Source organism: Zootoca vivipara, chromosome 15, assembly GCF_965207765.1.
Source record: "Zootoca vivipara chromosome 15, rZooViv2.hap1.1, whole genome shotgun sequence".
Classification (NCBI taxonomy): Eukaryota; Metazoa; Chordata; class Lepidosauria; order Squamata; family Lacertidae; genus Zootoca; species Zootoca vivipara.
The window spans coordinates 20,406,598-20,434,461 of record NC_142598.1 but is presented as its reverse complement, the minus strand read 5'-3'; the positions used below and the strand labels follow the sequence as shown (position 1 = coordinate 20,434,461).

The 27,864-nt window shown below is 39.5% G+C and overlaps 1 protein-coding gene across 2 annotated transcripts in view; it reads left to right on the top strand.

The window, feature by feature from the left end:
- The window catches only part of TEX15 (testis expressed 15, meiosis and synapsis associated), a 33,122-nt gene extending 6,615 nt beyond the window's left edge, over positions 1–26,507 (top strand). Inside the window, exons 2-9 of one of the 2 annotated variants that reach the window (XM_088659053.1) lie at positions 1–136; positions 3,534–3,699; positions 4,691–4,937; positions 6,122–6,268; positions 11,550–11,712; positions 13,712–19,362; positions 21,448–21,512; positions 24,860–26,507. In XM_088659053.1, coding sequence (XP_088515179.1) covers positions 1–136; positions 3,534–3,699; positions 4,691–4,937; positions 6,122–6,268; positions 11,550–11,712; positions 13,712–19,362; positions 21,448–21,512; positions 24,860–25,976 — 7,692 coding nt within the window. In that variant the 3' untranslated portion in view covers positions 25,977–26,507. The remainder of the gene's footprint in view (positions 137–3,533; positions 3,700–4,690; positions 4,938–6,121; positions 6,269–11,549; positions 11,713–13,711; positions 19,363–21,447; positions 21,513–24,859) is intronic. The other variant, XM_088659052.1, reaches the window with a different exon arrangement.
- The last annotated feature ends 1,357 nt before the right edge of the window (positions 26,508–27,864 follow it).

The following is a 27,864-nucleotide window of genomic DNA, read 5'->3' as shown; positions in this document are numbered from 1 at the left end:
GTTGAAGACAAAATAGAAAAGGAACCAAAGATGGACGTGATACAGAAAAACATAACGTCAAATGCAAAGGGTATATTTTTGCCAGATCAAAGTCGTTTGAAAAAATTTACCATCCCTAAAAGAGCTCCTGATAAAGGTACAGTAGACAAATAACAAAATAATCGTTTTTGATCATGTGTTATAGATCTGCCATAATTTAATAAGCAACGAAACAATGTGATTGTACTTCAGAAATGTATACTTTCCCAGGTCAGTTGTATCCTGACAGTTTCTGATGTTTATAATAGGAATTGACACTACCTGTGCCTTTTTGTCTCTCCTCTCTTCTGAAGAGCTTCCCCATATGATTGGCTGTGGTAGCATCCCTGTCTGGAGGAAGTAAACTTATTGGTTCCATAGGACAGAGCTTTCTGCCATAATGTTATGGATTGTTATCCCTAAAATGAGTTGCCTGACCTTTTAACTACAGTTCTAGTCAACAAATCCAAACCTTTTTATTGTGCCAGGCCTTCAAATTTTAGGTTTAGCTTTTGTCTGTGCTGGATTTATTCTTGTTTTCAATGTTTTTATTCTAGTTCAGCCCATCTTCAGCCTTTTTATTCAATAATACTATTATGTGAATGCAAACAGAGATGTACCTTCATTATCCATGATAATCTTTCAATAAAGATTGAATTAATTTTTTGTATATTATTCTGTATCATATTCAAAATTAAGTCACATTTGCAAAGAGAATTTTAATGGTTTACTTGTGTTTAAGCATCCTTGCCAGTTGTGGGAAGTGGCAGATGCTAATACTATTATCATTATTATTAAATTTAAATCCGGCCCTTCCTCCCAAAGAAGCCTAGGATGTCAGATTCTTCTGAGTACAGTAGAACCTCTACTAGGGCCCAATCCAAGTTGCGACCACAGCAAACCCGGAAGTAAATACCGGGTTTGCCATGATTCATGCACGCGCAGAAGCGGCTGCCACCGACTGCACATGCGCAGAAGTGCGCTGCCGCCAAATGCACCTGCGCACAACGGTGCTTCTACCAGTGACCTGGATCGACTTACGGACGGACCTCCGGAACTGATTACGTCCGTAAGTAGAGGTTCCTCTTCCTGCAAGGATTCCCACCTTCTGCTTTAAATATTGTCCTCCACTATGATGTGCCACCACTTCCTGAGTAATTGTATGGAGAAAAATGGCTGCTCCCATTAGGGATGCACCAACATGATTCAATCTGTTCCAATATTCATCTGTACTTTCATCTGGTATTTTTCCTACCACTGCAGTTGGTTTATTTTGCACAAGTCTATGGCGCTGTGGGTTAATCAGAAGGTTAATCAGAAGGCTTGCCGATCAGAAGGTTGGCGGTTTGAATCCCCGTGACGGGGTGAGCTCCCGTTGCTTGGTCCCAGCTCCTGCCAACCTAGCAGTTTGAAAGCACCTCAAAGTGCAAGTAGATAAATAGGTACCGCTTCGGTGGGAAGGTAAACGGCGTGCGCTGCTCTGGTTTGCCAGAAGCGGCTTAGTCATGCTGGCCACATGACCTGGAATCTGTATGCCGGCTCCCTCGGCCAATAACGGAAGATGAGCGCCGCAACCCAGAGTCGATCACGACTGGACCTAATGGTCAGGGGTCCCTTTACCTTTTTATGTTCCGTTTAATCTACTAACACAGAAACATATGTAGCTTTTATAGAGCACGTAGACATGCATAACTCAACCACGAACAGATACTTACAAATTTGTTACCTCTGTGTATTGCCTTTCAAATTTAATTAATTTCTACAGGGAATGCCCTGTTAGTCTTTTGCAGCAAAATAACCAGGGGCTTAAAAATCAAACTTAATGAAGTGCCTAATTGGCCACCATAATGCTATCCATGGTTGCAAACTTAATCAGATCTAATAGTCCCATTGTATTCAGAGGGACTTACTCACAGGTAAATGGGGTTAGGATTGCAGCTGCTCTTGCTACCTTGATTTTGCTGGCTACTATAAACTTGCCATCCTATCTCCTTTCCCTTACTCGGGCATCAGCTACATTTCGTTTAGCAGTTCAGTTAAAAGTCAAGAAAATCTGAAGGGTGAGGGAAAGGAAGGTAATTTTAAATTTAATGTCTCTTTTAAGACAGAAAGTTCAGGTGGTCAATAATGGGTAGTCAGAGCCAGATGATTCTTCCTACTTTGACAAAGGGACCTCTTTCCATAGGGAAAGAACAGCATTGAATGATACATTCAACTGAGTTTGAAAACTCATAAAATGTAGCAGATTGCGGCTGAAATCCTGACCCCATTTACCTGGCAGTAAGCCTCACTGAGGTTCATTGAGATTTATGGTACTTCTGAGTAAACATGGTCACGATTGTAGTCTTAATTGTAGCAAAATATAATTAAGAGCAAGAAAAGTAAAGAGGCACTTGTATACTGTACCTAAAAAAAAAAGATGCAAAGCAATTGACTTACTGTATTTTTCGCTCCAAAAGACACACCAGACCATAAGACGCACTTAGTTTTCAGAGGAGGAAAGGGGGAAAGCCCTGTTTTTTTGAGGGAGGGGGGGGTCAGCTCACAGTTGTGCAGCTTCTTTTGCAAAGAGGAAAATTCCCGTTTTTAAAGGATCAGCTCAAAGTTGTTGAGTTTTCTTTGCAAAGGGAAAAATCCTGTTCAACTCACAGTTCTGCTACTTCTGATAATCTAATCAACCAGATAATTCAATCAGCCAGTCACATGTTGCTGGGGAAACAAACAGCCTCCCTCTGCAGAACATTCAACAATGGAGGCCTGGGCAAGGGGGTAGCCGGAAGGGAGCTAGCGTCCCTTATCTCCCTCCCCGATCTCTTGCAATCAGCTGCTGAGCGGCTTCCTCTTTCGCTCTTGTTAGCCTTTAGCTCTTTCTTAAAAAAAAACAAAACAAAGCACGATCTGCTTTTTGCCCCTGGACAATTCGGCTCTCATGTTTGCTAGATCACCTGAGTGAGTTTTTTCACTGTGTTTTCCTTTTGGCTGCCCCCCCCCCCATTTTAAAGTTTTGCTCTCCTTGCCCTCCACCCTTCCATCCCACCCTCTCCATCTTGTATCCCACAGATTGATGGAAACACAGACATATATTGAGGGGCCGGGGGAGAAAAAAAGGAACCCCCTGGTTTCTTTATATCCTAGAACTTCTTCTCAGTCCTTTCGCTGCCACTGTGCAAATTTTAATCCAAGCCAAAACTGGCAGCTTCCCTTTCCTTACAGAAGCTGGATTGGAAACTCCTTAGTACCTAAGCAGCAGGATGTTCAACCAAGCAGTGTCACATGTGTCCCTGCATAATATAGATACTGTACTACTTTAACTGGCAATGAATTAATTTCAATGACCTAATTTAAGCAAGTTTTTCCCTCTTGAGATTTTTTTTACTAAACCTTGTAACTTGACAGTAATCTCTTTGGGAGATTCTTTTGCCTGTGACCATCACTGTGTTGCCAGTGTTGCTTAGTAATCCCCATGACTGGAATTCTAATAGATTTCTTAAAACTTTTTATTTATTTGTGTTTAGGTTTGCTAACAGAGTGTTCCAATAATCAAAGAGACTGTAATGAGATTAAACAACGGCTGAGTCAAAGTTGCCTTGACAAAGAATGTAACCTCGAGTCTTTGTGGCAGTTCAGTAAGATGAAAATGGTTCACAATAAAGATCTGGAAGAAGAATTTGTTGCAAAGAGGTGAATTGTGCTTATATGAAGAGAAATTGATCCATTTTATTTATCATATTTGTCTTCCGTCCTTAGTCCCAATAAGTTTATATGTGGTGTTTTCTCATTGTATTCTAAAAACAATTACATGAAAAAGTGTGCATGCACACGAAAGCTCATACCAAAATATAAACTTAGTTGGTCTTTAAGGTGCTACTGAAGGAATTTTTTTATTTTGCTTCGACTCAGACCAACACGGCTACCTACCTGTAACTATGAAAAAGAGAGACTGACTTGCCCAAACCCACCTAGTGAGCCCAACTGCATGGGTGGGATTTGAACCCATGTCTTCTTCTCCATTCCAAATCCAACACGCTTGTCCATTACATGTGCAAAAGCTATAGGAGCCCTACCAGAAAAATCAAACACACACAACTAGCTATCCATGGTCATAACTGAACACAGATGCTGAAGTTTAGTTCTGGTTTCTCCTAGTCCCACTTAGGCAATTCTTTCTCCGGTCCTGAACCACCTGCCTTCCCTTTTGTTACAACCCCCCCCCCATCCTGAACCACATATGCACCTCCTCTATTCCGCAGGAAATATATGCCCATTCATCCTGAATCATCCACCTCCTTGAGACTCACATGGTTCAATGGATTGTAGTAACAAGATTAATAGTATTACATTTTTTTCAGTTTTAGAGATAGGTAGCTACCAGTATCTAGAGACAGACCCAGGCTCTCTTTCTTGGATATAAAACAATCCATAGCATGCAGAAGAGCCATCATACTAAAACAGCCAATTATAATGTATTAAAGAAAACCAGCAACTATTAAGCAACCATCCATTTGCAATGTGGTCAGGGCCAGATTGTTACCTTTTCTTGCAAGTGGGTATAAAGCAAAGCATATATGCCAGTATTATGAAATTGCTTATAATCTAATAAAGTGAAGAAGCATTTATCTGAAATGTATAAAATTATTTGGAAATGCTATTATGTGTTATTTTTTATTGCTAGGACTAAGTTGCGTGAAGCAGGAAGGCAAGATAAAGAAACATCTAGCTTTTTACTTGTCTCTAACAAGGAAGTCTCAAACATTTGTCAGAGTGGCCTGCACACTGGTCATTCCAAGAAAGAACAACAAAATATTATGAAGCAACTTGGAAATCCTCAATTTGGCATATATTTATTCAGACACATTGATGTTGCTCTGAATTATGCATCCGAACACTCAATCCCAATAGAAAATATAATTATTTTCAGGGTAAGTGTTATACAGAAATGGTAAATAATAGGCAAGTGTTGTGTAGCATGAGGAGTCGTTGTTTTGTGTCCAAATCTCTTCTCCCAATAATTTTTCTCTCTGAATATAATGCATTTTTGTATGCAGAAGCCAAATTTAGGTTGCTAGGTAAGATGCTGAAAGTTGGGACCATTCTCTGAAATGCTACTGGCTCCATGCACAAGGCCAGCTAGGCAGGTGCAGCTTTATAGTCTCAATGTGTGGGTCAGACGATGATGTTGGGAGGAGCAGTTTGGATTTGTTAAGTGCTGAGTGTGTTCCAATCACAACAAAGAGGTAATTACAGGCCATCTTCAAACAGTGAAAGGGCAGTCCTCATTTATAATCTAACGCAGAAATACCATCAGATAATAGTGGTTAGTATACCTCAGATTCATATACATTTTTACTAAAATCTCAAGAATTTATATTTTCAATTCCAATGCAGGATTTAAATATCTTGCATTTGGACAAATGTTATATCTACTCCAGTTATTAAGTTTTTATACTGAAGCCTCTATGGGTGAGGTTTTTTTATTTTATTTTAAAGAAATCTGAAATCAGAATATAGGAGTGGATTCTTGAGAGCCAGTGTGGTGTAGTGGTTAAGAGTGGTAGACTCGTAATCTGGGGAACCGGGTTCGCGTCTCCGCTCCTCCACATGCAGCTGCTGGGTGACCTTGGGCTAGTCACACTTCTTTGAAGTCTCTCAGCCCCACCCACCTCACAGGGTGTCTGTTTTGGGGGAGGAGGGGAAAGGAGATTGTTAGCCGCTTTGAGACTCCTTCGGGTAGTGATAAAGCGGGTTATCAAATCCAAACTACTACTACTACTCCTCTTCTTCTTCTCCTCCTCCTCCTCCTCCTCCTCCTCCTCCTCCTCCTCCTCCTCCTCCTCCTTCTTCTTCTTGATACTTGTCTGTAGTGTATATTTTATTTTCATGTTCGTTATTATCACCATTCATTATTTTACATTGACTGGTTTTTTTGGGGGGGGGGTTGTAGTTATATGTTCTTAAGGGGAGTGGAACTTTTTTTCTGTGTTTAAAAAAGCACTTTGTTCCATATAGTTACTTCATAGGAAAAGATGTCCAGCTAGGTAACTGAATGCTATCATATGAGCATTTTACTGAAAATAACTCTGTTTTCTTTGATTTAATCTGATAGGTTCTCTTAGGAAAAGTGAAAAAAATTCAGCCTCCTAAAGGCAAAAAGAAAGTTGCTTTGGATCCAACTCCAAACTTTGATTGCCACATGTCCAGAATGCATCCTTCAGTTAAGGATTCATTGGAAGACCAGGCCATTGGTTCTTTGGTAGGGAATCCTTAACTTTTGCACATGTGACCTAAGCAGATGTCATATATTTCATTATGCTTGTTGTATTCTTGAAACTGTTTTTTCTTTTTTTAATTTTTATATTCTATTTTTAATTTTTTATAGTAACAGGATGAGTGCAGAATACAATTTAAAAAACAGTACAATCATCAGAGGCTGCTGCAAAACTAGAAAACTGTTTTGTAAAAATTTTAAAACATGCTTCAATGCCCACCTTAATAAAGTCTTTGCCCGACACCCAAAATACATGTTGACACCAAACTATCTTCTCTGAAAAGGGCACTCCATAACTGAGACCCCCATGACAGGGAAGATCCCCTCTCTGGAGGAGGTCCTCAGATGGAGAATGAAGGAATGGTATTTATTGTTGCCATTGGGTTGTGATGAGATTTGAAATGTGAAAAACACAGACTCTGATCTGGTAATTCCTTAGGGTAATGTGCAGTTGTAGAACTCTCTTCCTATCTTGTACTCAATCAGACTTTGTAGTTTATTTTAAGAAGCAAGCTACAGGTAGCTGATAGTTGGTGGAAGTGGTCATTTAGATAAGCCAGACACAACCCATTTAGACTTTTAAAGGTTAATACCAGCACACTGAATTGGATGCAGAAGTGAACTGGGAGCCAGTGTAATCGGTGCAACGTGTCAAACTCTCCTGGCCTACCCCCACCAAACATTTGCACAACTCCATTTTGCAGCCATGGAAGTTTAGAAACCATTTTCAAAGCAGACCCACAAAGAGCACATCTTAGTTTAAGGTGATAAAAAGCACTCTTGACCACAGCCTACACTTGCTAGTGTTAACTCTAGAGACATTCCCAATCTGCAAACTTGGTGCTTTAGGGGGAGTGCAACTTCCCATCTCCACCCAGAGCATGTCTCCCAAACCACAACGCCCCCATCTTCTCAGATTTAAGTACAAGATAGCTCTTTTTGCAGATGGCACACTGTTTTTTCTTTCTTTCAGTAGACCCACAGAACTCTGTCCCCAAATTTATGACAATCATATGTCTTCCTCTGAAGACGGTTCAGAAACTTTAGCTAGTGCAGAATTCAAAAGCAGGTTGCTCACCTGAGCAAGAGGATTTGAGCATATTACACCAATCCTGGTCCAACTGCACTGGCTACCAATTAGTTTCTAGGGCCTATTCAAAGTGCTGGTTTTGACCTATAAAGCCTTAAATGGCCCAGGGCCACAATACCTCAAGGACCACCTCTTTCCATATGAACCTACCCAGACCCTGAGATTATCTTTTGAGGTTCTCCTTCATGTGCCTCTACAAGAGATCCAGAGGGTGGCAACATGAGAACGGGCCTTTTTTGCAGTGGCTCCCTGTCTGTGGAATGCTCTCCCCATGGAGGTTTGTCTAGCACCTTCATTATACACCTTTAGGTGCCAGGCAAAAACAATCCTTTGACCAGGCATTTGGTTGATTCACATCTGCGGCTCTTTTAAAATGTGTTTGGAGGGATATTGGGTGGTTCTTGTTTTTATGTGTTTTGTAGTTTTATATTCTAGTTTTATCCTGGGAGCCAGTGTTAGAAACTGAGATATGAAAGCTAGGAGCTAAATGGCACCTTAAACCTAGGTTATGGGTGCAACAACGGAATGTCTAGGCACACTTTTTTATAACAAGAATACAAAGCTGAAAATGAATGAACTGCAGCTAAAATATTATGTTCATTTTTCACATGGTCTGGTCCAGGCACCCCCAAACTTCGGCCCTCCAGATGTTTTGGACTACAATCCCCATCATCCCTGACCACTGGTCCTGTTAGCTAGGGATCATGGGAGTTGTAGGCCAAAACATCTGGAGGGCCGCAGTTTGGGGATGCCTGGTCTAGTCCTTCTGTTACCCACCCCCCTAATAGTCTTAAGAGGGTCTCTTCTCCAGTCTTCAGAGTAGCTGGAAGTGGAGAGGCAGAAAAGGGGCCTCCTTTCCTTCCACTCTGCAGTTTCAGTCTGAAATCTGAGGCGCAGAGCTCAGAAACGGCTTGCACTAATGAAATTCCCTGTCACAAAATGTGCCTAGAACAATGGGAGTTTCAAACACTGCTGGGAATCACCCTGAGACCTGTTGGTATAGAACGGTATATAAATTTAATAAATATTTTAGCCACTTGTACAGACTGGCCACTAAAGTGGAAAAAGATGATGTACTTAGATAAAATTCAGTATGGAAGAAACACTTGTTAAAATACAGGCAGGCCTAGACCTAGAACACTGAGCCAGTCTAACAATAATCCTGGGGGGGGGGGGCAATAAACATCATTAAAAAGAGCATTCTGGCCAGACTGGTATATGTGTTTCGGGGCCTCCCACTTACCCCTACCCCCAACTGCCCTGGAAATACTTCGTTCCAACTGATGTATTAAGAAATAAATTGTGAGCTGCAAACAGACCTCATCTGGCATACACCAAACTACAGCTCCCAATGACAAACTTATAAGTATTACCGGTATCTAATTGCACAAGTTCCACAATGGCAACAGGAAGCAGATTATGAAATACCACAGTAGGCAGATAGAACTAGATTTTGTCAGCTAAACAACTGGGCAGCACTAAACTCTATAAGCATCTGGGAAACCCTGCAACATAAACTCCCATCATAGCTGCTATCGCACAAGCCTGGGTGGCAATAGCAAACCAAATGCACTTTGACCCATTTGCCCACCTCACCGTCAGACACAATCCACATATAACAGCCGAAAATCTTGACTTATGAAAAACATGGGGAGCGTGAGTATCTCTCACAGAACATACATAATTTTTTTTGTATGGCGTCTTTTCACAACAATTCAAGCCATGCTCAAGGTAATACTCTACCAATCGAGCTAACACCAGAAAATGCACAACTAAGTGGAACAATTTCCTCATAAATCACAAGACCTAAAGATAATATATGAGCAAAATTTGGCCCAGATGTCCCGAATGCAGCAGACACACTCCGGATCTCTTGCAAACAGCACATACCATCACCACCTCAAGAAAACTCAGTAAGTCCCTATACACAGTATGTAAAACACTTAAGGCCAATTAGACATAAGTGGAACCAACAATTAGAAGCCTGTCTTGATAACTGCACAGTGGGGAAAAGACCCATGTTTTATCAAACAAGGTACTCATGACATTAGACTTGGAATATATTCCTACAGGACACCAACACACCTTGGATGCATGCATGGACCTAACACCCACAGATCATTGCTATTCATGTAAACAGTCACAAGCAGGCCTAACTCGCCTATTATGGAGCTGCCCAGTAATCAAACCCTTTAGGACAGAAGTACAGACCAGAATTAACTTGGTTCTGGACAAATCCCTATTAAATAGGAGGCATCATTGGTTACATACCTGCCAGGAAGGCAGGTTTCATTGAGCCATGCTCGCAGCAAAATGAGTAGCTCTCCCAACACTGAAAGTCCAAGTCACACCAGGCACAGAAAACTGGATACAAGACCTACAGTTAGCAGCACATGAGAAAATTCTGCTATATAAGCTACATAAAAACACACCCTTGGATTTGGAGGACCATTTGGGAACTTTTCACCAAGTAGTACCTATAGCCAGAAGAAGTGGGAGACATAACAAAGGGATGGGAACTTGTCCAGTTCAACAGTTCATAATTTGGGACTCAAGCAGAGCATTGACACCCATTTATCGTCACCCTTATCTGAGCACGAGCCTGAACAGTGAATAACTTGTCGAACACCAGAAATTAAAATGCCATAAAAAGAATAACAAGGGGTGTGTGTTTGTGTAAAACTAAAATCTAATGTGCAAATACCAGAGTCGGAGGGGATGAGTTTGGGCCAGGCCATCATCCCCATCCCCCATCTCTCATGGGATGTGGATGTCTGCATATGGCTAAAGAGCTATGTGTGATGATTGTAACAACTTGGGGGTTGATTTCATTCTAACCAACTTACTTTTACAATAGCTTTTTATGATTTTGGTAGCAATTGCTTTATAGCAGGGGTGTCCAACCAGTAGATCACGATCTATTGGTAGATCCCCAGTTGATGGTGGTAGATCGCGGGGTCCTTATTGTGTACAAAAAGTTATGTGGAAAATGCTTAAAAACTCTGTGTAACCCTCCCCCCCAAAAAACTCAATAACTCTGGGCAATCCACCCACCCCACGCACGCTCCTCCCTCCAATGACAATGGGTAGATCACTGCCAGGTTTTTTAATACGGGGAGTAGATTGCAGTCTCTTGGGAGTTGGACATTCCTGCTTTATAGTTTAAGTTCATGCAGACGGGGATAATGCTTCTGTAATAGATCTAGTTGGACTCCTTTGTGGTGCTAGGTGCACATAGGGCTCTTGCTTCTGGCAGGACTGACAATTAGGATGAGGGCAGGTCAGGAAACTGCTACAGGAAGCAGTATGACTTACTATTTCGATTACTACAAAGCATTGTATGTGGAGCTGCCTTTGAAGGTGGTTCAAAAGTTTCAGTTGCTGCAGAATATGTCCCTTTTACTATTAGAGCATTGCAAGCACATGACAGTACCGTTATCATCTTCACTGGCTACTGGTCTGTTTCATTTACCCATTCAAAGTGCTGGTTATGACCATTTAAGCATGTCAAGGTTTGAGAACTTGGTATCTGAAGAATCAGCTCTTCAACTATGTGCTAACTGAAGGCTCTGGTGCTGAGCGCATTGCAAGCCCTACTTTTATAACCCCAGAGCGGACCTGACTGGGCCAAGTCTTCACTCAGGTCAACTTGGGAGCCCTGCCTGTTGGAAGCCCAGTTTTATTGCTGATAGGCTCCCAAGTTATTGCAAGAATTTTGGCACAGGAAGAGAGAGTTATGTCTGCTGTGCTAGAGGCCGGAAATGTTGGCTGTACAGCTGAGCTGCAAAGACTGCTCTCAATGAGAGAGGGAACAGGTATATATAAATTAAAAATGTAAATTAAAAAAAATCTACCCTTGCCTTTTCAGAGTTTAAGGGAGCTTATAATCAAATATTAAAATTGCAATAAAATAACTAGTAATTCAAGCTCTTAAATTAAATATTTGAATGCTTCCACAATAACTATAGTGTTTGATTTTAGATTTTTTTTCTTTAATTTTAGTTTTGTATGATGTTATAAATGGAAGGAGAGATATTTTTTAAAGTAGTGGATGTTGTACAAGTCAATTTTTCTGAAATATGACCAAAACCTGAAGTTATTTTAGCAGTCTTTGTCTATGATGCAATTTTACTAATCCTGCAAGTGATATTCTTGTGATATTTTTCATATTTTCAGATATATTTTTATGAATACAATGAACATTCAAAACCAGTGGACAAGCCTAGGCAATGCCTTCCATATGCAGTAATAGAAGTAAAATGCATTAATCAGAAAAATGCAACTGTCTCTGCTTCAACATCTTCGCAGTGCAGACCTCAAAAATTGCCTAAGCATGTGGGTAAGCTGATTATATAAATGTGTATTTCATATTCATAAATTAATACACTTATGCCTGTTCCCGACCCCTCCTGTTTTGTATGACTCTTGGGTCAAACTCTGTTTTGTACTAGGCTCCTGTGTTCTTCAGCTTCATGCTTCCACTACCTACAGGCCTGGTTCATGCATAGCACTGCCCATATTTTTAGGTAGAGTGTAGGTTGTTTTTTTTAAAATGTCTGAACCCAGTCCAACAGACTATCTGTGACTTGTTCCTGGATGACAAACAAACAGCAATGTATTTCCTGGGCTCATGAAATGTAACTTGCTTTAAGCTATGGTTTGGCATTATGTCTGAACCCTAACAGCATTGTTTTAACCATGCTTTGTTCAGCCACTCTAGATGCTCCCCTATGCTACAATGGCACTAGGCTTGGCTCACCTGTGAAACATCTCATGTTTGTTTGTTTGTTATTGCCCTAAGGTCCCTGGGCAGGTTACAGCATTAAAATACAATCTTGAAAACAATTCAAAACAGCTTACAGCCATAAAAATAAGATGGGTCCTGAAAACATACATATTTCAAGTGTTAAAAGCAAGGGTCTTCTGCAATCTCCGAAACCAGATGCACCTCCATGGGGAGGGAGTTCCACAGCTTAGGGTCCACTACAGATAATGCCCTCTATTGGCCTATCCCGACCCCAAGTCTCTGACAAACCATGGGTTAATGTGAATGCAGCTGTTTCCTCAAGTCTTTGTTTATTTAGATTGCCTTTTTTTCTTGTGTCCTTCAGCTACAGTCATACCTTGGGTTACGTATGCTTCGGGTTGTGTACTTTTGGGTTACGAGCACGGCGGACCCGGAATTGTTTACGTTCGGGTTTGCTGCGTGTGCATGCACATAAGCACAATATCACGCTTTTGCGCATGCGCAGAAGCGCTGTTCGGGTTACATACTTTTCGGATTACAAACAGCACCCCGGAACGGATCAGGTACGCAACCCAAGGTACCGCTGTATTCTGTTTCTCTACCATTTTCCCCTGCCTGCCTAGTACTCTTGTCTGTCATCTTGCCACTCTTTCTGGCAACAAGGTTTAGCTTTTTCTGCCCTTAGATCTAGAGTGGTCTTCAAAATAAAATTTTAAATCCCCTTTTATTGCTTTCACCTGGCTTCTCTTGCATTTCTTTCCTTTAGGCAGCGATTCCTAAGTGCATTTACTTAGGAGGAATTCCTATTGAAGCCATTGGAACTTACTTCTAAGTAAACATACATACAGCTTATTTTTGCCATCTGGTATTCCTCCCTGTTTGAGCCTGCTGCCTATTCCAGCAGAGGGAAACTTCTGGCACAACTGGGCTTGTCAGGCCTCCCCAATTGGCTTGCAACACTGCTTTGGACAGGCCACACCCATCTGTCACTAAACTAATGTCGTACATTGCCAAGCATGGCACTGGTAAAGCCATGGCAGCAAATGCTCCCAGTTGTGCCTTTGCAACCACAGCTTGAATTTGATGTTTAAATCTCTGGTGAAAGCAGCATGACTTGCATATGATGCCAAATTAAAACGGCGGAATGCAAGCCATAGCTGCAGATGAACCATTGTGAGTGCCCTCTTAAGTCATGCACTCCAGTTTTTCCTTTCCCATGCCTGATGTCAGATGCGCTCTAGCTTTTCTCCTCTTCTCTTCTCTTCTCTTTTCTCTTCTTCTCCCCTTGTCTGTGTAGCCATTCCTTCATTAAGGTCTGTCTATGCAAAGTTATATTCCATCCAGGCTGACCTTTTCCCTCACAGAATGTTGTGAATGTTCAGTTTGTTCTTTTTAAAAAGAAGATTAATGTTTTTTTTAAGTGTTAGGCACATCAATTTGTCTACTTAAGTTTCAGTTCGCAACTGTTCTTTGATGTCATAGGAAGCATCACTCCCAGAATGCCACATTTTAACCTGAAGAATATTGCACATAGTTTGGTCAAAAATACCTTCACAACCCTATACTTTAATCTGTTTCCTTGTATTTACAGGAAGAGGAAGAAGACTACCACTGGGAAACTGTACACGAGTGACAAGGATAGGCAAAAGCCAACTCATCTATGAACATTTCAGAAAGCCCATGATAGGTTGTGCAGTAAACTCAGAAAATAATGCATCTCCTTCATTTTCTGGAGGCCTACAGAACTGGAACAGCTCTATAGTTCAAACCCAAAACAAGCCCAAATCTACTGGAAGGTGGGATTCCACACATACAGAAACAAATGAAATTAATCTTCATTGTTCCCCTGATCCGGATGTCAGCAGAAATGTTAGAAGTGCCCATATTGAAAACTCTAATAAAAATCCTTTGAAAACTCATCCTGAAGTTCCTCCTGCCTGTGATAGCAGCTCAAGTACTGTAATTACTTCAAAACTGATTAAGGATCCAAGGTTAACAAAAAGGGAAAAGGTCCTAGGGAAGCAAAATGGAGAAGCAATCTTAGATGGGATTTCACAGTGTGAGAATGAGCTGGACTATAACTTGGAAATGAAAGTATCTGCTGCTCTAAGCATGCCATATCCTGTAACTGAGAATTTTCTTCTTAACTCCAAGAATGCAGTTGGTCAGAAGCAATATATGGAGAAAACATCTTGGGAAGAAAATTTGGAAGGGACTATATTGCCATCTGTGTTAAACAGAAATAAAGATTCCCCAGTAAATGGTGAGCAACGGTTAAGTAATGTCAAGAAAAACATTTTGGGTTCTCAGAATACTAATACAGATCACTGTTTGAAAACCTATGTAGGTGATAGTTCTTTAAGATCAAAGGTCTGCAAAACTAATAATTCAAACAGAACCCTTATGGAATATGTAAAAGGAGAAAAAGGAACAAGACATTCAAAATTGCCCTCATTACACCTAAATCCTTCTAAAACGTTGATTAATGAATGGAAATTTCCAGACCAAAATCCAGAAAGTGCAGCATTTGGCAATCATAAGATGGATAATAGAGGAGAAATGGAGAGCCAATTACAAGAAGATTATGCTTACATTTCTGAAATGCATTGCTCAACCAATTTGGATACAAAATGTGCTCAAAACAATTTTACTTCATCAGAGGAAGAACACAATGATAATGCTAACAGTTGTAGTCTCCACGATTACACATTGCAGTCGGAAGTTTGTAAAAAACTGCATATTTCTGAAAAGGTTATGGGAGAAGTCTGGGATGAAGATCTCAGTGAGCAGTCTACAGAGAATCAAATGGATGCAGAGAATTTTGAACAAAATGTGTGCCATGCAGTGATAGAATTTGAAAAATTCAACAAGATTGAAGCACCTGTAATGATTAATAAACAAATATATACAGCATGTGAAGTAGCAAACAGCTCAGTAGGTGAAAAAGAAGAGAGTACTATAGAGAAAGTAAAAGATAATTCTATCATAGAGAGAATCATGCATCAATCCCCAGCTTCCTGTGGAAGTGACACAGTACTGAGAAATTTTAATGGAAAATGTGTGTGTTTTCCTGAGTCAGTTTCATTGGATAAAAATACTTTTGGAGATAGCAAAGAGTGTCTTCTTTCCTCAGGAATATTTGTTGATGAACAAAGGAACTATAAAACAAACAACACAGCAAATACCAATGATTTTGATCAAATTTGCACAAGCGAGTTGGAAGAAAAAGGTAAAAGATATATCCCTACATTGCAGGTGCCTTCCTCAACAGAAAGTTCAGCAAAGGAAACATCAGAAAAAGAAGATTCTGTCAAGGAGGACGGGATAAGTGATATAAAATGCTGTATGGAGACTTCAATGAACCCTGAAATTTTGGATTCAGAAAGCTCAGGTTCTGACTTCAACTTCAGTGGTCAAGGTAGAGGCTCAACAACAGAAGCAAAGCTGATAAAAAGAAACAATAGAAAAGAAAAATGTGAAAGCCTGCATGACCAAGCATTTCTAACTAAAGGTACAGACATGGTGACTTGTCAAGAAAAAGATTGCACTGCCTCTGTGAGAAGTACCTCTGTTCCTGTACCTTTGGAGAATATAAAGTATACAAAATTTAAAAATGCTCAATCTCACTCAGAGATTTCAGGTCTTTCAAATGCAAATTTTGAAGAATTGAACAATAATTCCTCTTGTGAAGATGATTGTCTAGAAGTATTTGAACAGGATTTAGAGGTAAAATGCAATGACCAGAACCTGAACATCATTGGTGACTTTGAAAATACATTAGGAGAGTGTAAAAAATGTATCTCCACGTCACAGAAGCCATGTAAACATGAAAATTATTTGGAGAAAATGGATGAGTATCATTTTTTACAAAAGCGTATTGATTGGGATAATCTCTTAGGAAATCCTAGTCAGAATACAAAGGTGTCTGGAAATCCCTCTGTGGAGGAGAATAAAAATGATTTGGAAGAAAAACCTGAATTGTTTGTATGTCCTGACCTGCAGATTACAATCACCAACATAATTCAGCCAAAACTGAATTCCCCTCATAGCTCTTCCAGAATGAAGACAGATATGGGGAAATGTTCAGGACATAAAATGGATATTAAATGGTTGCAGGAGAAAAATGCCAAACATCACAGAAGGAAAGAACAGAACAATTCAGATGAGAAGTATGTATTTTCTTCAATGTCCAAGGGACAAGTTGAAACATTTGTGCAGTCAGAAGAGTATATTAAGAATGTTTTGAATACTCTTAACACTCAAGCATTGTTATGTAAAAACAAACACCTTTCTCAGAAAATAGATGGAGCAATGTTTCACTTAAGAAAAGCACATCGGAGGGTTCAGAAATCTTTAAAAATATTATCAAAAGCGGGAAGGAAGAAATCAAGTGAATCATCAAAATCATGTGAAGTCCTACAATGTGTATCCTCATCTAACTGCGTTTCAGATATGCCTTGTAGCTGTGATAACGCGAGAAATGCAAAACTAACTAAACTTCACACAGTCTCCGAGAAATCTAGCTTAGATACCATGGAATTGAAAAGTACAAAGCCAAGCGGTGACAAACACATTATGAGCAATGAGCAGAAGATTCATTTAAATGTCATCTCTGGATATAAGACCCAAGAAAATATAAATACCAGCATGGTAAGCACGGAGCACGACATCAGCTCTGAAGTTAATAGATGTACAAGCAAAGATAGTGCAAAACATTTGAATACAGCTGTTGAGAAAAAGGAGTCATGTGTCAATCGAGAAGACAAAAGAAAAGATGAAAGGACTTGTGACTCTGATATCAAGGCAAGTGCAATTAAATTTGCCATACCAGTTCAAGCGGCATTAGAATCTTCTGCAAAAGTGAACATTTTAAAAGCAGATAATATTTCCATAATGCTGGAAAATGTTTTTTCTGATGAAAACAAAGCTCTGGGAATAGCCCCAGCACCACAAATAAAGATAAGCTTGAGTGCCAAAGCTTCATCCAATGATTACGAACTTTCTCCTGTGTCCTTGGAAAATAACTGTTTTTCAAATGAACCTTTTAACAACTGCAGAGACCTCAGTCATGACATCAAACATCCAGAAGTAGGATTTGAACAAAAATCCCTTGATTTTATCATTAGAATATCAGAGATCTTGAGAAAGGCAGATGAAGCCACATCTTTGAATGTATTACTTGAACAAGTTATATTTTGCAGAAGCGTTCTTCCCTCCTTCGTTAGAGCTTTCGAAAAAAAGCAGGGATGCTCTTTTGAACATGTCTTGGTTTCGAGGGAGATACTTGAGAGTACTGAAAGAAGGGTGCAGGCTATTAATAAATTGAAACCTTCTGCTATAGAATCCCTGATTGAACTACAGATCATAATGGAAACCATTGAATTCATTGAAAATAAGAAGAGACTTTTAGAAGGTGTACCAACCTTCCGAAGCTTGCTTTGGTATGATGATTCACTGTGTAGGGAGTTGTTTGGTGGGCAGTCAGGTTACCAACAACAATCAAATTTCTATCCTGCTTTTCAAAGGAGACTAGAATATAATGCTCTTGATGAGTTACAAACCCATCACAAACAATTAGTGGATGCCTTTAATAACACAAGCTGGGAACATAATTCTTACTATTCCTTCTTGAAGTTGAGGCGAGAAATAGAGGAATGTGAACAAGCAATGAAAAGCAATTCCAATTTCTCTGATTTTTTCCTTTCTGTCCCATATGTTTGTGGAGCTAACTTTGGAGATACTCTTGATGACTTAGAACATGCAAGAAAAAATACAGTAGATTTAATAAACAGATCTCAAACTCCTGGCATTAATCTGAGGGCAGAAAAGGAAGAGCATCTTTGGTTCATAATGGAGATTATTGTTACAAAGGTAGAATTCATAAAAACTTGTGAAGATGTGAATATAAAAGCATCACTGTTTGGACTTGAGCACATATTTTTTGATGCTGCTAAAAGTCTTGCTTGGACAGAAAGAGTTAAGTTTATAAATGGAGATTTTAAAGGTGAGGAAAGACAATCAATCAAAATAAATGAAGCTGACCTATCTAAACTCTATGAGACTTATCAGCTTATGATAGAGGAGTTTGGAAGAAGAAACCTCCACAGTGCTATTGAAGAACAGACTTTCAAGAAATCTTCAGTAGATTCTTGTAATTGTGAAATGGCAGGCAAGCAACAAGAGGCAAATTATTGTATTACAAAGTCCCTCATTGTACACCAGGATATTGGTTTTATTGGTGAAATATTAGGTGAAGCACAGTCTTCAGATACTGAGAGATTACAACAGCTCGTGTGTAGATGTACAGAGCATATGGAAATGTTGAAACAGTATTTTCAGATTTTACAGGAAGAGAGTGACAGTGTTTTAATCACAAAAGAAAATGTGCTGGGATTCTTGAAAAGTGGTGGCATAAATCCTGTCATTTTGAAACCAGAAGCTGTTGAGGTGTATGCTGAAATGACAATGGTACATGAAACAGTTCTTTTTCTTGAAAACTCAATAGCAAGAAGAGTAGATAAACCAAGATTTCGAAGTTTGTTATGGTTTGATACATCACTTGTACCTGAACTTTTTCGATGTCAAGAAAAAATGGCTTCCTTCTCTTACCGGAAAGGCAACCTTATAGAAATTATAGACTCTTCCATCTCTGAACTTAAAGGTGAGTGGGATGCTATTCATGGCTATGCAGGAAATTTGAATTGGTCATATGCTCTTCATCTTCTCAAGAGAGAGTTTGAAGAACTTTCAGAAACTAGAAACCTGCTGCAAACATCGAAGTCCTTCAGTTCTATGTGTGTCAACTTGGTACCGTATACTATAAGTTTAAACTATGGAAGTACTGTGTCTGAACTAGAATGCAACTACAATCAGTTTTCTTCACTTCTTGACAAATTGATGATGTGTGAAAGGAAGGATATAGGGAAAATGGCTCACATAATGAAAATAATGAAGACTATTGAGCATATGAAGTTTGTCTGTTCTAAACAGGAAAAATCACCTTTGCCGCTGGTTATATATCAAATGGTTAAAAACTGGAGAAAATCTTGCCAGTTGAAAAGACAAGGTCTGGATACTGCTGAAGGACATAGCCCCAAACACAGTATGTGCAGCAGTGGCCTCCCAGCTTCCCAGGCCTCAGATTACCAGTCTCAACACAAAAGACCTGCCAGTATCACTTCAGAAGATTGTTCCAGTTCATTTGAGGAGATGAGTGATCCCTCGCCTACAAAAAAGATAAAGGTAAAACCACTTGGCTCAACACTTTTGTTTTTAAAGAATGATATAGTGACAATGATACATAATTTTATTTGGTTCTAAATATATTTAATGTATTATTTTTGTTCACAAATGTGGTGATAGAATTCTTCGAAAAAAATTGCAAGCATTACACATGGCTACTAGTCACAATGTATGTATATTGCCCAGCATTTGCAATATTGCTTCTAAACTCTGCCTCTGATACTGGAAGTTGTATTGTGGCGTCTAGTGGCTGGTTATGTCTTAACTAAGCTTTTTATGGGAAGATGGGTAGTATTAGTGGCATTCCAGGAACATTAAGGGCACATTAAATTACCAAATCTTGCAAATAGGGATGTTGCAAATATTCAATCAGAGCTTTCCAAAAATGTAGGATTGATGGGAGCAGGGCTGTCCCAGCCTTCCCCACTTCCCAACACCAAAACTCCTTGTTGGGGCATGGAGAGGATGTAGGAAGTGGCAAACAATCCTCAGCCCTGCAGGATTAATTTTCCCCACAAAGGACTAGGACTACTGCAGTGGTGACCAATCTCATTCCTCATGAGAAAAGATGTTATGCTAAGGCAGGGGTCCCCAGACTACGGCCCGCGGGCCAGATGTGGCCCAATTGGTCTCCCAATCCGGCCCGCTCCGCCGCCCGCTCTTGCGGTGCGCTGCGCAGCGGCGCCATTCCAGATCTGAAAAAAATCGCCGAAAATCGTTTCTGCGCCTGCGTATGGGCCTCTCCCGACCCAGAAGAGGTCATTTCCAATGCACTTCCGGGTCGGGGGAGGCCCATACGCATGCGCACAAACAATTTTCGGCGATTTTTTCGGCCTGGAAGCGCGCCACCGCGCCAGTAAATGGGTGTGTGCATGTGCACTGGCGCGCCCTCCCCCACCCTCCGGCCCACTGCGCGCGCCCTCCCCCCGCCCTCCAGCCCGCCGCGCGATCGGCGCGGCGGGCACCGGCCCAAAGGCGGGTAAGTCTGGGGACCCCTGTGCTAAGGTATCAAAAGTGCCCTCTACTGCCTGCCTGCTATCCATGTTCTGCCCAATCCAAGGTATATTATTAGACCCCTGGAGTGATGCAAATCATCCTTTGTATCTTTCTGAGTGCATTACAAATCTTTGTGAGGGTTTAAATAGAACAGTCTCAAAAAGCTCAAACCTTTGTAAACATTGAGTTTGAATCTGTCTAAAAGTAATCACATAGTGAATGAGTTTTGGTCTAGGCTCACCTGGATAGTGAGCATTGGAGCAATGTTGTGTAAGGCCACCATAAGGAACATTATTATGGTTTTGTAAAAGAAAATAAGAAAAAAAGAAAATAATCTGGTGTTACAAACTAGCCCACATATTATTGCAGTTATGGAGGTTTGGAGAGGTCCCCCCCAAATAATAATAATAATAATCCTGCCTTTAATTGTATGATTCATATACAATTAAATGTTTGTATCTGAAGATACTACTAAGAAGGGAGATGTTTTTCCTCCCCCTTTTATTAAAGATTTTATTGGTTTACAAAAGAACATGCATCTCTATTTTCAGATCATAAAGTCATTTTTACGGATCAGTTCTATTCAATGTGAGACATTGATATTGTATACAGTATAAGGTGGGGGGAAGGGAGTTGTAAACTTTACTTAATTTATATAGTGTATGTGCAAGACTAAGAAGGGAAATGTATGCACACCTGGAATTAGCAAGGAAATTTACATCAGTTAAGAAGTTTTGTTTGCAGAATTGAAATAGAGAATATAATCATTTCTTTGTTTCATAAAAATAATACACTGTTTGTAGAAAGAAGAAAACAACCCTCAAAGTGATTTGTAACATCGATAAAACAGGGTTTCCCAAAATTGCATCTCCAGCTGTTTTTGGACTACAACTCCTGTCATCCCTAACTAGCAGGGCCCAGTGGTCAGGAATGATGGGAACAGAGTCTCATGATCTAATCTAACATCTTGTCCTGTCCAACAGCACAAAAGGCTTTCCCATTGTTTTTACATTTTATAGAACTTACAGAAAAGTGTTAAAAGAATTATTGTGCATAATATACTTACATCAGTTTGTTTTAACTTACTAGATTGCTGATTCATTGAAGACAACCAAAGAAAAGATAAACGAAGAAGAAACTTGCAGGATTTTAAGGTATAAATAGTAAAACAGTAACAGTGCCTAGTGGACTTTTTTGAAACATGTTACTTCCATAACTTTTTATACAAATTTTGTGGATCAGGCCCTTCTCAGTGTTAGAACTTTATTTAGAGGATTTCTATCGCACTGTTCAACCAGAAAGGCTCCCAGGCCTTTCATGCTATCAGGTGGAACTATATCGCATATGTTTGTAATCACCACTTGCAACAACAGCTTTCTAAGGCATCAATCAATATATGGAACTCTGGACATTATCCTTTCGATTATTTTGCTGGATTGTTTAATTCCATCTGTCTACCTTATTTTTATGAGTTATATTTAGATTATTTTATTATTTTATTCTGTTTTGGTTTGTACTTGTATTTTGAAAACCCAATAAAAAATTACGTATTTATTGAATTTATAAACCGCCCTATATCCGAAGATCTCAGGGCTGTTCACAGAACAAAACCAGAATATAAAACCACAAAAAATATAATCAAAATAAAAGCAACAACCCAATAAGCACCCATTCCCCCCCAAAACCCCTCACATTTTAAAAGGGCATAGGATTTTAAAATGATTTTAAAAAACAAAACGCCACCAGAAAGGCAACCAGGATGGCTTACATAGAAACAATTAAAATAAGACAATTCTTGTCCCCAGGCTTAAAATCTAAAAGACCAACTACAAAAGGAAAACTGGATAGGTAGGAGGAGGCGGTGAAGGGAAGCAAACTCAGATACTGCCCCTTAAAGTTAAATAGTACTTTTTTAAAAATAAAAAGCAGCTGGGATGGAAACAGTTCAGGGACAGGTCTTTCAGAGGTGAGGGAAAGTCCCTGCTTCTCATCTCTCCTACTGTGGCAGGGTACTGTAATGGCTGATTCTAGGTAAAGGAGAAAAGACAGTATTTGGCATATAATGTGCACATATCTAAAAAGACTTCTAATTAATGTTATTTGATACACATTTAGAACAGAATGTAAACAGAGAGGTGGACATGAAATGCAGGTGAGTATAGTAATTATTAACTGGCAATTCACAAAAAATAGTTGTGTTGCTAATGTGACTTCCAGGCATTGGTAAGCCAATTAATGCATGCCTTACAGACAGACAGTACATGTACGTACTGTCTCCCCACTTGAACCCTGTGATTTGTTTCAAAGGGTTGAGGGAAATGCCAGAACAGATTTAGAGGATACACACTGAGAGAAAAGAAAGTTCCATTGCACAGTAAAAAGCATTGATAGAACAAATGGGTTGATTTCTCCCTGCTTTTTTGGTGTGCCATGTTTTTTTAACCAGCTGCCGAAGTAGCCTTTCATGTGAAATTCCTTGTAGACCTTGGTTAAAATAAACTCCGTTATCCACGTTTATACAAGTGGTTCATTTGAATATCATTAGATAGATCTGGTCAAGGAACAGCCTCCCTTGTACTTTAAAAGTAATCTCTTCATAAAACGTAACCTGATAAAACATTATTTATCTCTGAGGATTCATGTGTTTTTCTTGAAAGAAATTTCATTCTTGAACAAATTTTAAGCAAAACATTCACATTTTTGTTTCTTTTCTCCTATTACATGATTTGTGTGCTCTTGTATGGAAGAAACTTGTGTTGCCTGTGGGAAGGTCTGCTGAACAGTATTAGATCTAGTATTAGATCTTCACGAAATCTAAAGTTGATGAAACATACTTTTGAGAGGTCTTCAGCCTGTCTTGTTTTTGCTTTTTAGTTCTATAAATTCCATCTATTAAATGCCTTTTAAAGCTTTCCCCTTATTTGGAGGTAGGCATCCCCTACACCCTTTGAGGGATTAAGGTTGCCCATTTGGGCAATGGACATAACATTTTAATATTCTGCACACATAGGCCAATAGGTTTCTCTCTCGCATACACCTTGCGTAAATTGTTCAGGGTCATTAAAACAAAAAGAGACTGTGAAGAGCTCCAAGAAGACCCCTCCAACTGAGTGAAAGGTCAGTAAAATTGCAAATGCAATTGAATGTAAACAATTGTAAAGCGGTAGATGTTGAGGGGGCACACCCTTTATTTCACATTTACATTGGTAGTGACAATTCAGGAACAAGAACTTGAGGTTGACCCAGTATGTAGCAGCAGTGGAAAAGTTAAATTATATGATAAGGATCATTAAGAAAGGAATTAAAACTGATGATAATGTGATTATGATATGGTATAATATAATGTGATTGTACAAATCTATGGTTGACCACTTTTGAAGTACTGTGTACTGTTCTGGTGTACTGTACTGCTCAAAAAGCATATTGTAGAGTTGGGGAAGGTTCAAAAAAGTGCAACCCAAATTACCAAAGGGGTGGAGCAACTCCCTTATGAAGAAAGGCTGCAGTATTTGGGGCTTTTTAGTTTGAGAAAAGGGGAGCAAGAGGTGACATGATGGAAGTTTTTAAAATTACCGCATGGAGAAATTGGATAGAGAAAAGTTTTTCTCTCTTGTACACAACACTAGAATTCATGGATTTCTAATGAAGCTCTGTGTTTGAAAATTCAGGACAGATCAAAGAAATTTATTCCATATGTCGTACAGGCACCCCCAAACTGTGGCCCTCCAGATGTTTTGGTCTACAACTCCCATGATCCCTAGCTAACAGGACCAGTGGTCAGGGATGATGGGAATTGTAGTCCAAAACATCTGGAGGGCCGAAGTTTGGGGATGCCTGATGTAGTATGTTCACTCCCACAGGAGGCAAACCAGCTTGTTTGGCTTTAAAAGAGAATCAGACAGATTCATGGAGAAGAGTACTATAAAAGGCACTAGCTATGAGAACTTTGCCTCCACAGTTGGAGGCAGCAATCCTTCTGAATACCAGTTGCTGGAGACCACAGGAGGGGAGAGTGCTTTTATGCTCAAATCCTACTTGCTGGTTTCCCACAGATGTCTAATTGGCCACTGTGTGTATAGGATGCTAGACTAGATTGGCCATTGGTCTGAGCCAGCTGGCTTTTCTCACATTTTCTTCAAGCTAATAATTTTTTTATTATGATAACCCATGCCCAGATCATTTGATGAATCTAGTAAGATTAGCTACCCACACTTTTCCATTATTCACACCTTTTCTTTTCCATTATTCACACTTAAGGCAGCTGGAGAATAGTGATGCAATGTTTCCACCTTGAAGTGTTAGTACTGTATTGAAACAAAATATATTACAAGATTATAAAAATAGGAACCAAGCAAATGTTTAGAAATAAATACATAAACAATTTATGTTTTTGTGCATCTTAGAGTAAATGCAGATCAGGTCCAAATTCTAATAGACCATTGATATTCTCGTGTTTCAAAAATCACTAACTAAAAAAAAAAGTTTGGTTTTTGTTTTGCAGAGTGAGTGGAAAATATAATTTCCCTAAAGACAAAGAACTACAGTTAAGCATTTCAACAGACAATATGTGGAATAAAAAACCTGGCAGTTTGAGAGAGACAGCACCGATCTCACCTTCACAGTTAAAAGATTTGAAAGCTGCTTATCCCTTTGAAAGCATTCAGTCTTCACCAAAGGTCTCAGAAACAAAGTTCCTTTTTTCAAACACATTAGTTGGTCAGCAGAATCTAGCAGATCTAAAAGATTTCAACGAGAGCAGCTGGAATGCAAAAGACCATGACCAAGAATATATTGCATCCCACAATGAGGGAGGTGAAAGTCTTTCTTTACCTTCAGTGACAGTTGAGTTATTACAACAATCTCCTGAAAACTCTCCCACTAGAGATGCTGCTAATTCTGTGTTGGGTATGCTAAATGAGCACCATAACTTAAAATCAGATGTCCTGGGAAATGCTTCACATTTAATGCCTGAATGTAGCACAGCTTTGAGTTCACCTCTAAAATCTGATCGAAATGAAGGGAAATGTGGACAGGAAAAAAATGCGACCCCCAACTGCACAACCACATATAATTTAGATTCCACAGTGATGACAGAACTAAATAAAGCCACGGAATTGGAGCATTTGCAGATGGAACCATCATACAGCGAAAATAACAAAACCAAATTTTCACCTTTAAATCAAAATGAAGAGACTGAGGAAACCTCTCAGTTGCAGAGTTCTCCTGTGCATATTTATGGTGCAGTTTATCCTTATTACTCTTGGTACTTATATCAAAATCATTGCAATACTCACTCAGTAACTCAGACATACCAGGAATTAAATTCCTGTGAAATGCATCCGCTGACACCTGGCATGTCCACAACTACAAGCATGGTGTATAACACAGAGTCTAGTATGTTTTGTTCACAGACTTTGAGTCATTTCAGTGTTGGAGAATCACAAAGGTTTAACTTAGCCCAAACCTATCCAATGTATGGTTATGTCAGTTCTGCTATGGCCTTTCCATATAGCAATTGGCAACAGCCATTGTGGTATACAGAAAACCAGCCTTGGGCACAAGTTGCTTTTCCGTATCCTTCCAATAATGGCTCAGAAGATTATGTGGCTCTACAGTAGGAACTAAATCAAATTTTAAAATGAGCGGGCTTTTTTTTTTTTTAAAGTGATATTTAGTTGCCCCTTAGTATGTGTCTAGTAAAAATCTAGCAAAATCAACATGATACATTTTACATGAGTCAGATGCTTAAAATACCTTTTTGTATATCGTTAAAGGTTTCATTCCTTTAAAAACAGACCTGAACTAGACCTTGGACTAATGTATCCTAGGAGAGTGGTTTAAGAATTTTTTTAAAAAAAGCCCTGAAGGAAATAAACTTCATTTGAAAGTTAACAGACTGGTCCTGTACTGGTTCATGTATCTATAATTCAAGCAGAAACTTGTGCTGTTATAGTAAACATACCATCCAGAAATGAAACACCCATAGATGCCCCACATGCTATTTATTGCCAGTACTGTGAAGTCATAACTGCTGAATCTGCCCTTTGGATGTTATGCAAGTAATTATAGATGTAGCTGCACTTTACAGCAGAGCAAAGGATTGTGACGTTACATATGGAACAAAGGCCAATACATTCATTACAATGGTTAAAGATATAAATCCTGTTTTTCTTTATTTTCAGCTGCCTGAAAGTAGTCCTCTTTCTATTCTTGGTTGAATCATTTGCATAGAAATTTTTTGTTCTTTTTTTACTTGATTAATATACTTACTTAAATTTGATATTGATAACTTAAAGGCTGTTCCCTTGCCGAATCTGAATCTTTCAGAATCTTTATAACTTAATACTGGGCAGTTTATTTGGAACACAATTCTGCACCGTTTTACACAATCTAAATTGTGGTACAGGTGAAATTAGTAAAGCATAATAGAAATATTTAGACCCAAGTCACATTTTATTTCAGTGGGATATTTCATTTGTGATTCTGTTCCTTTGAAGCATCTCAAAGTGATTTCACAATGCACTCTTATACACACACTGAACTTCGACGATGACACAGTCCTTGTGTGAAAACAGCAGGTAAAATGGGTGAGCAGAGTTACAATTTCTCTAGATAAGTTCCTTACTGTAGTAGACACGTTTTTTGGTGAGCATGGACTTCGATGAACAGCTGTGTAGCAATATATGTAGCTGTGTCATAACATTAACCCAAATAAGATAAGGACACCATCTTATTTATTTTTCCTCAAAAAACACCACCACTATGGCTTATTTCCAGGGGATGTCTTATTTTTTTCCTCTTCCTGCCGCTGCTGGCATTGCTGCTGCGCTTATCACTATGTCGTTATTTTCAGGGTATGGCTTATATTCCTTGAATGCTTAAAAATCCTGCTACGGCTTATTTTATGGCTATGACTTATTTTTGGAGAAACACTGGACTTGCTGCAGTTCCTCTGCACTTTTTGGAATAATAATAATTATTTATACCCCACCCATCTGGCTGGGTTTCCCCAGCCACTTTGGGCGGCTTCCAACAAAATATTAAAATACAATAGTCTATCAAACATTAAAAGCTTCCCTAAACAGGGCTGCCTTCAGATGTCTTCTAAAAGTCTGGTAGTTGTTTTTCTCTGACATCCGGTGGGAGGGCATTCCACAGGGTGGGTGCCACTACCGAGAAGGCCCTCTGCCTGGTTCCCTATAACTTGGCTTCTTGCAGCGAGGGAACCGCCAGAAGAGACATGGGTTCATCTCTGCATTCCTCAGGAAAAATGTAGCCATATATGTGTGGAAAAGAGGTTAACTGCACTCAGCACTGTAATAGAAAGCCAAACTTAGGCTGTTAAAATCTCATCCTGAGACTGTGCTAATTCCACAGAAAGTATTTTTTCAAGTCCAGTAGACTGCAGCCTGTATTCATGGCTTGGGGCATGACATTAGATAGCTGTTGGCATTGGCCCTGTGGGACCTGATGTTTAATTCTGTGAACCGCCCTGAGATCTTTTGA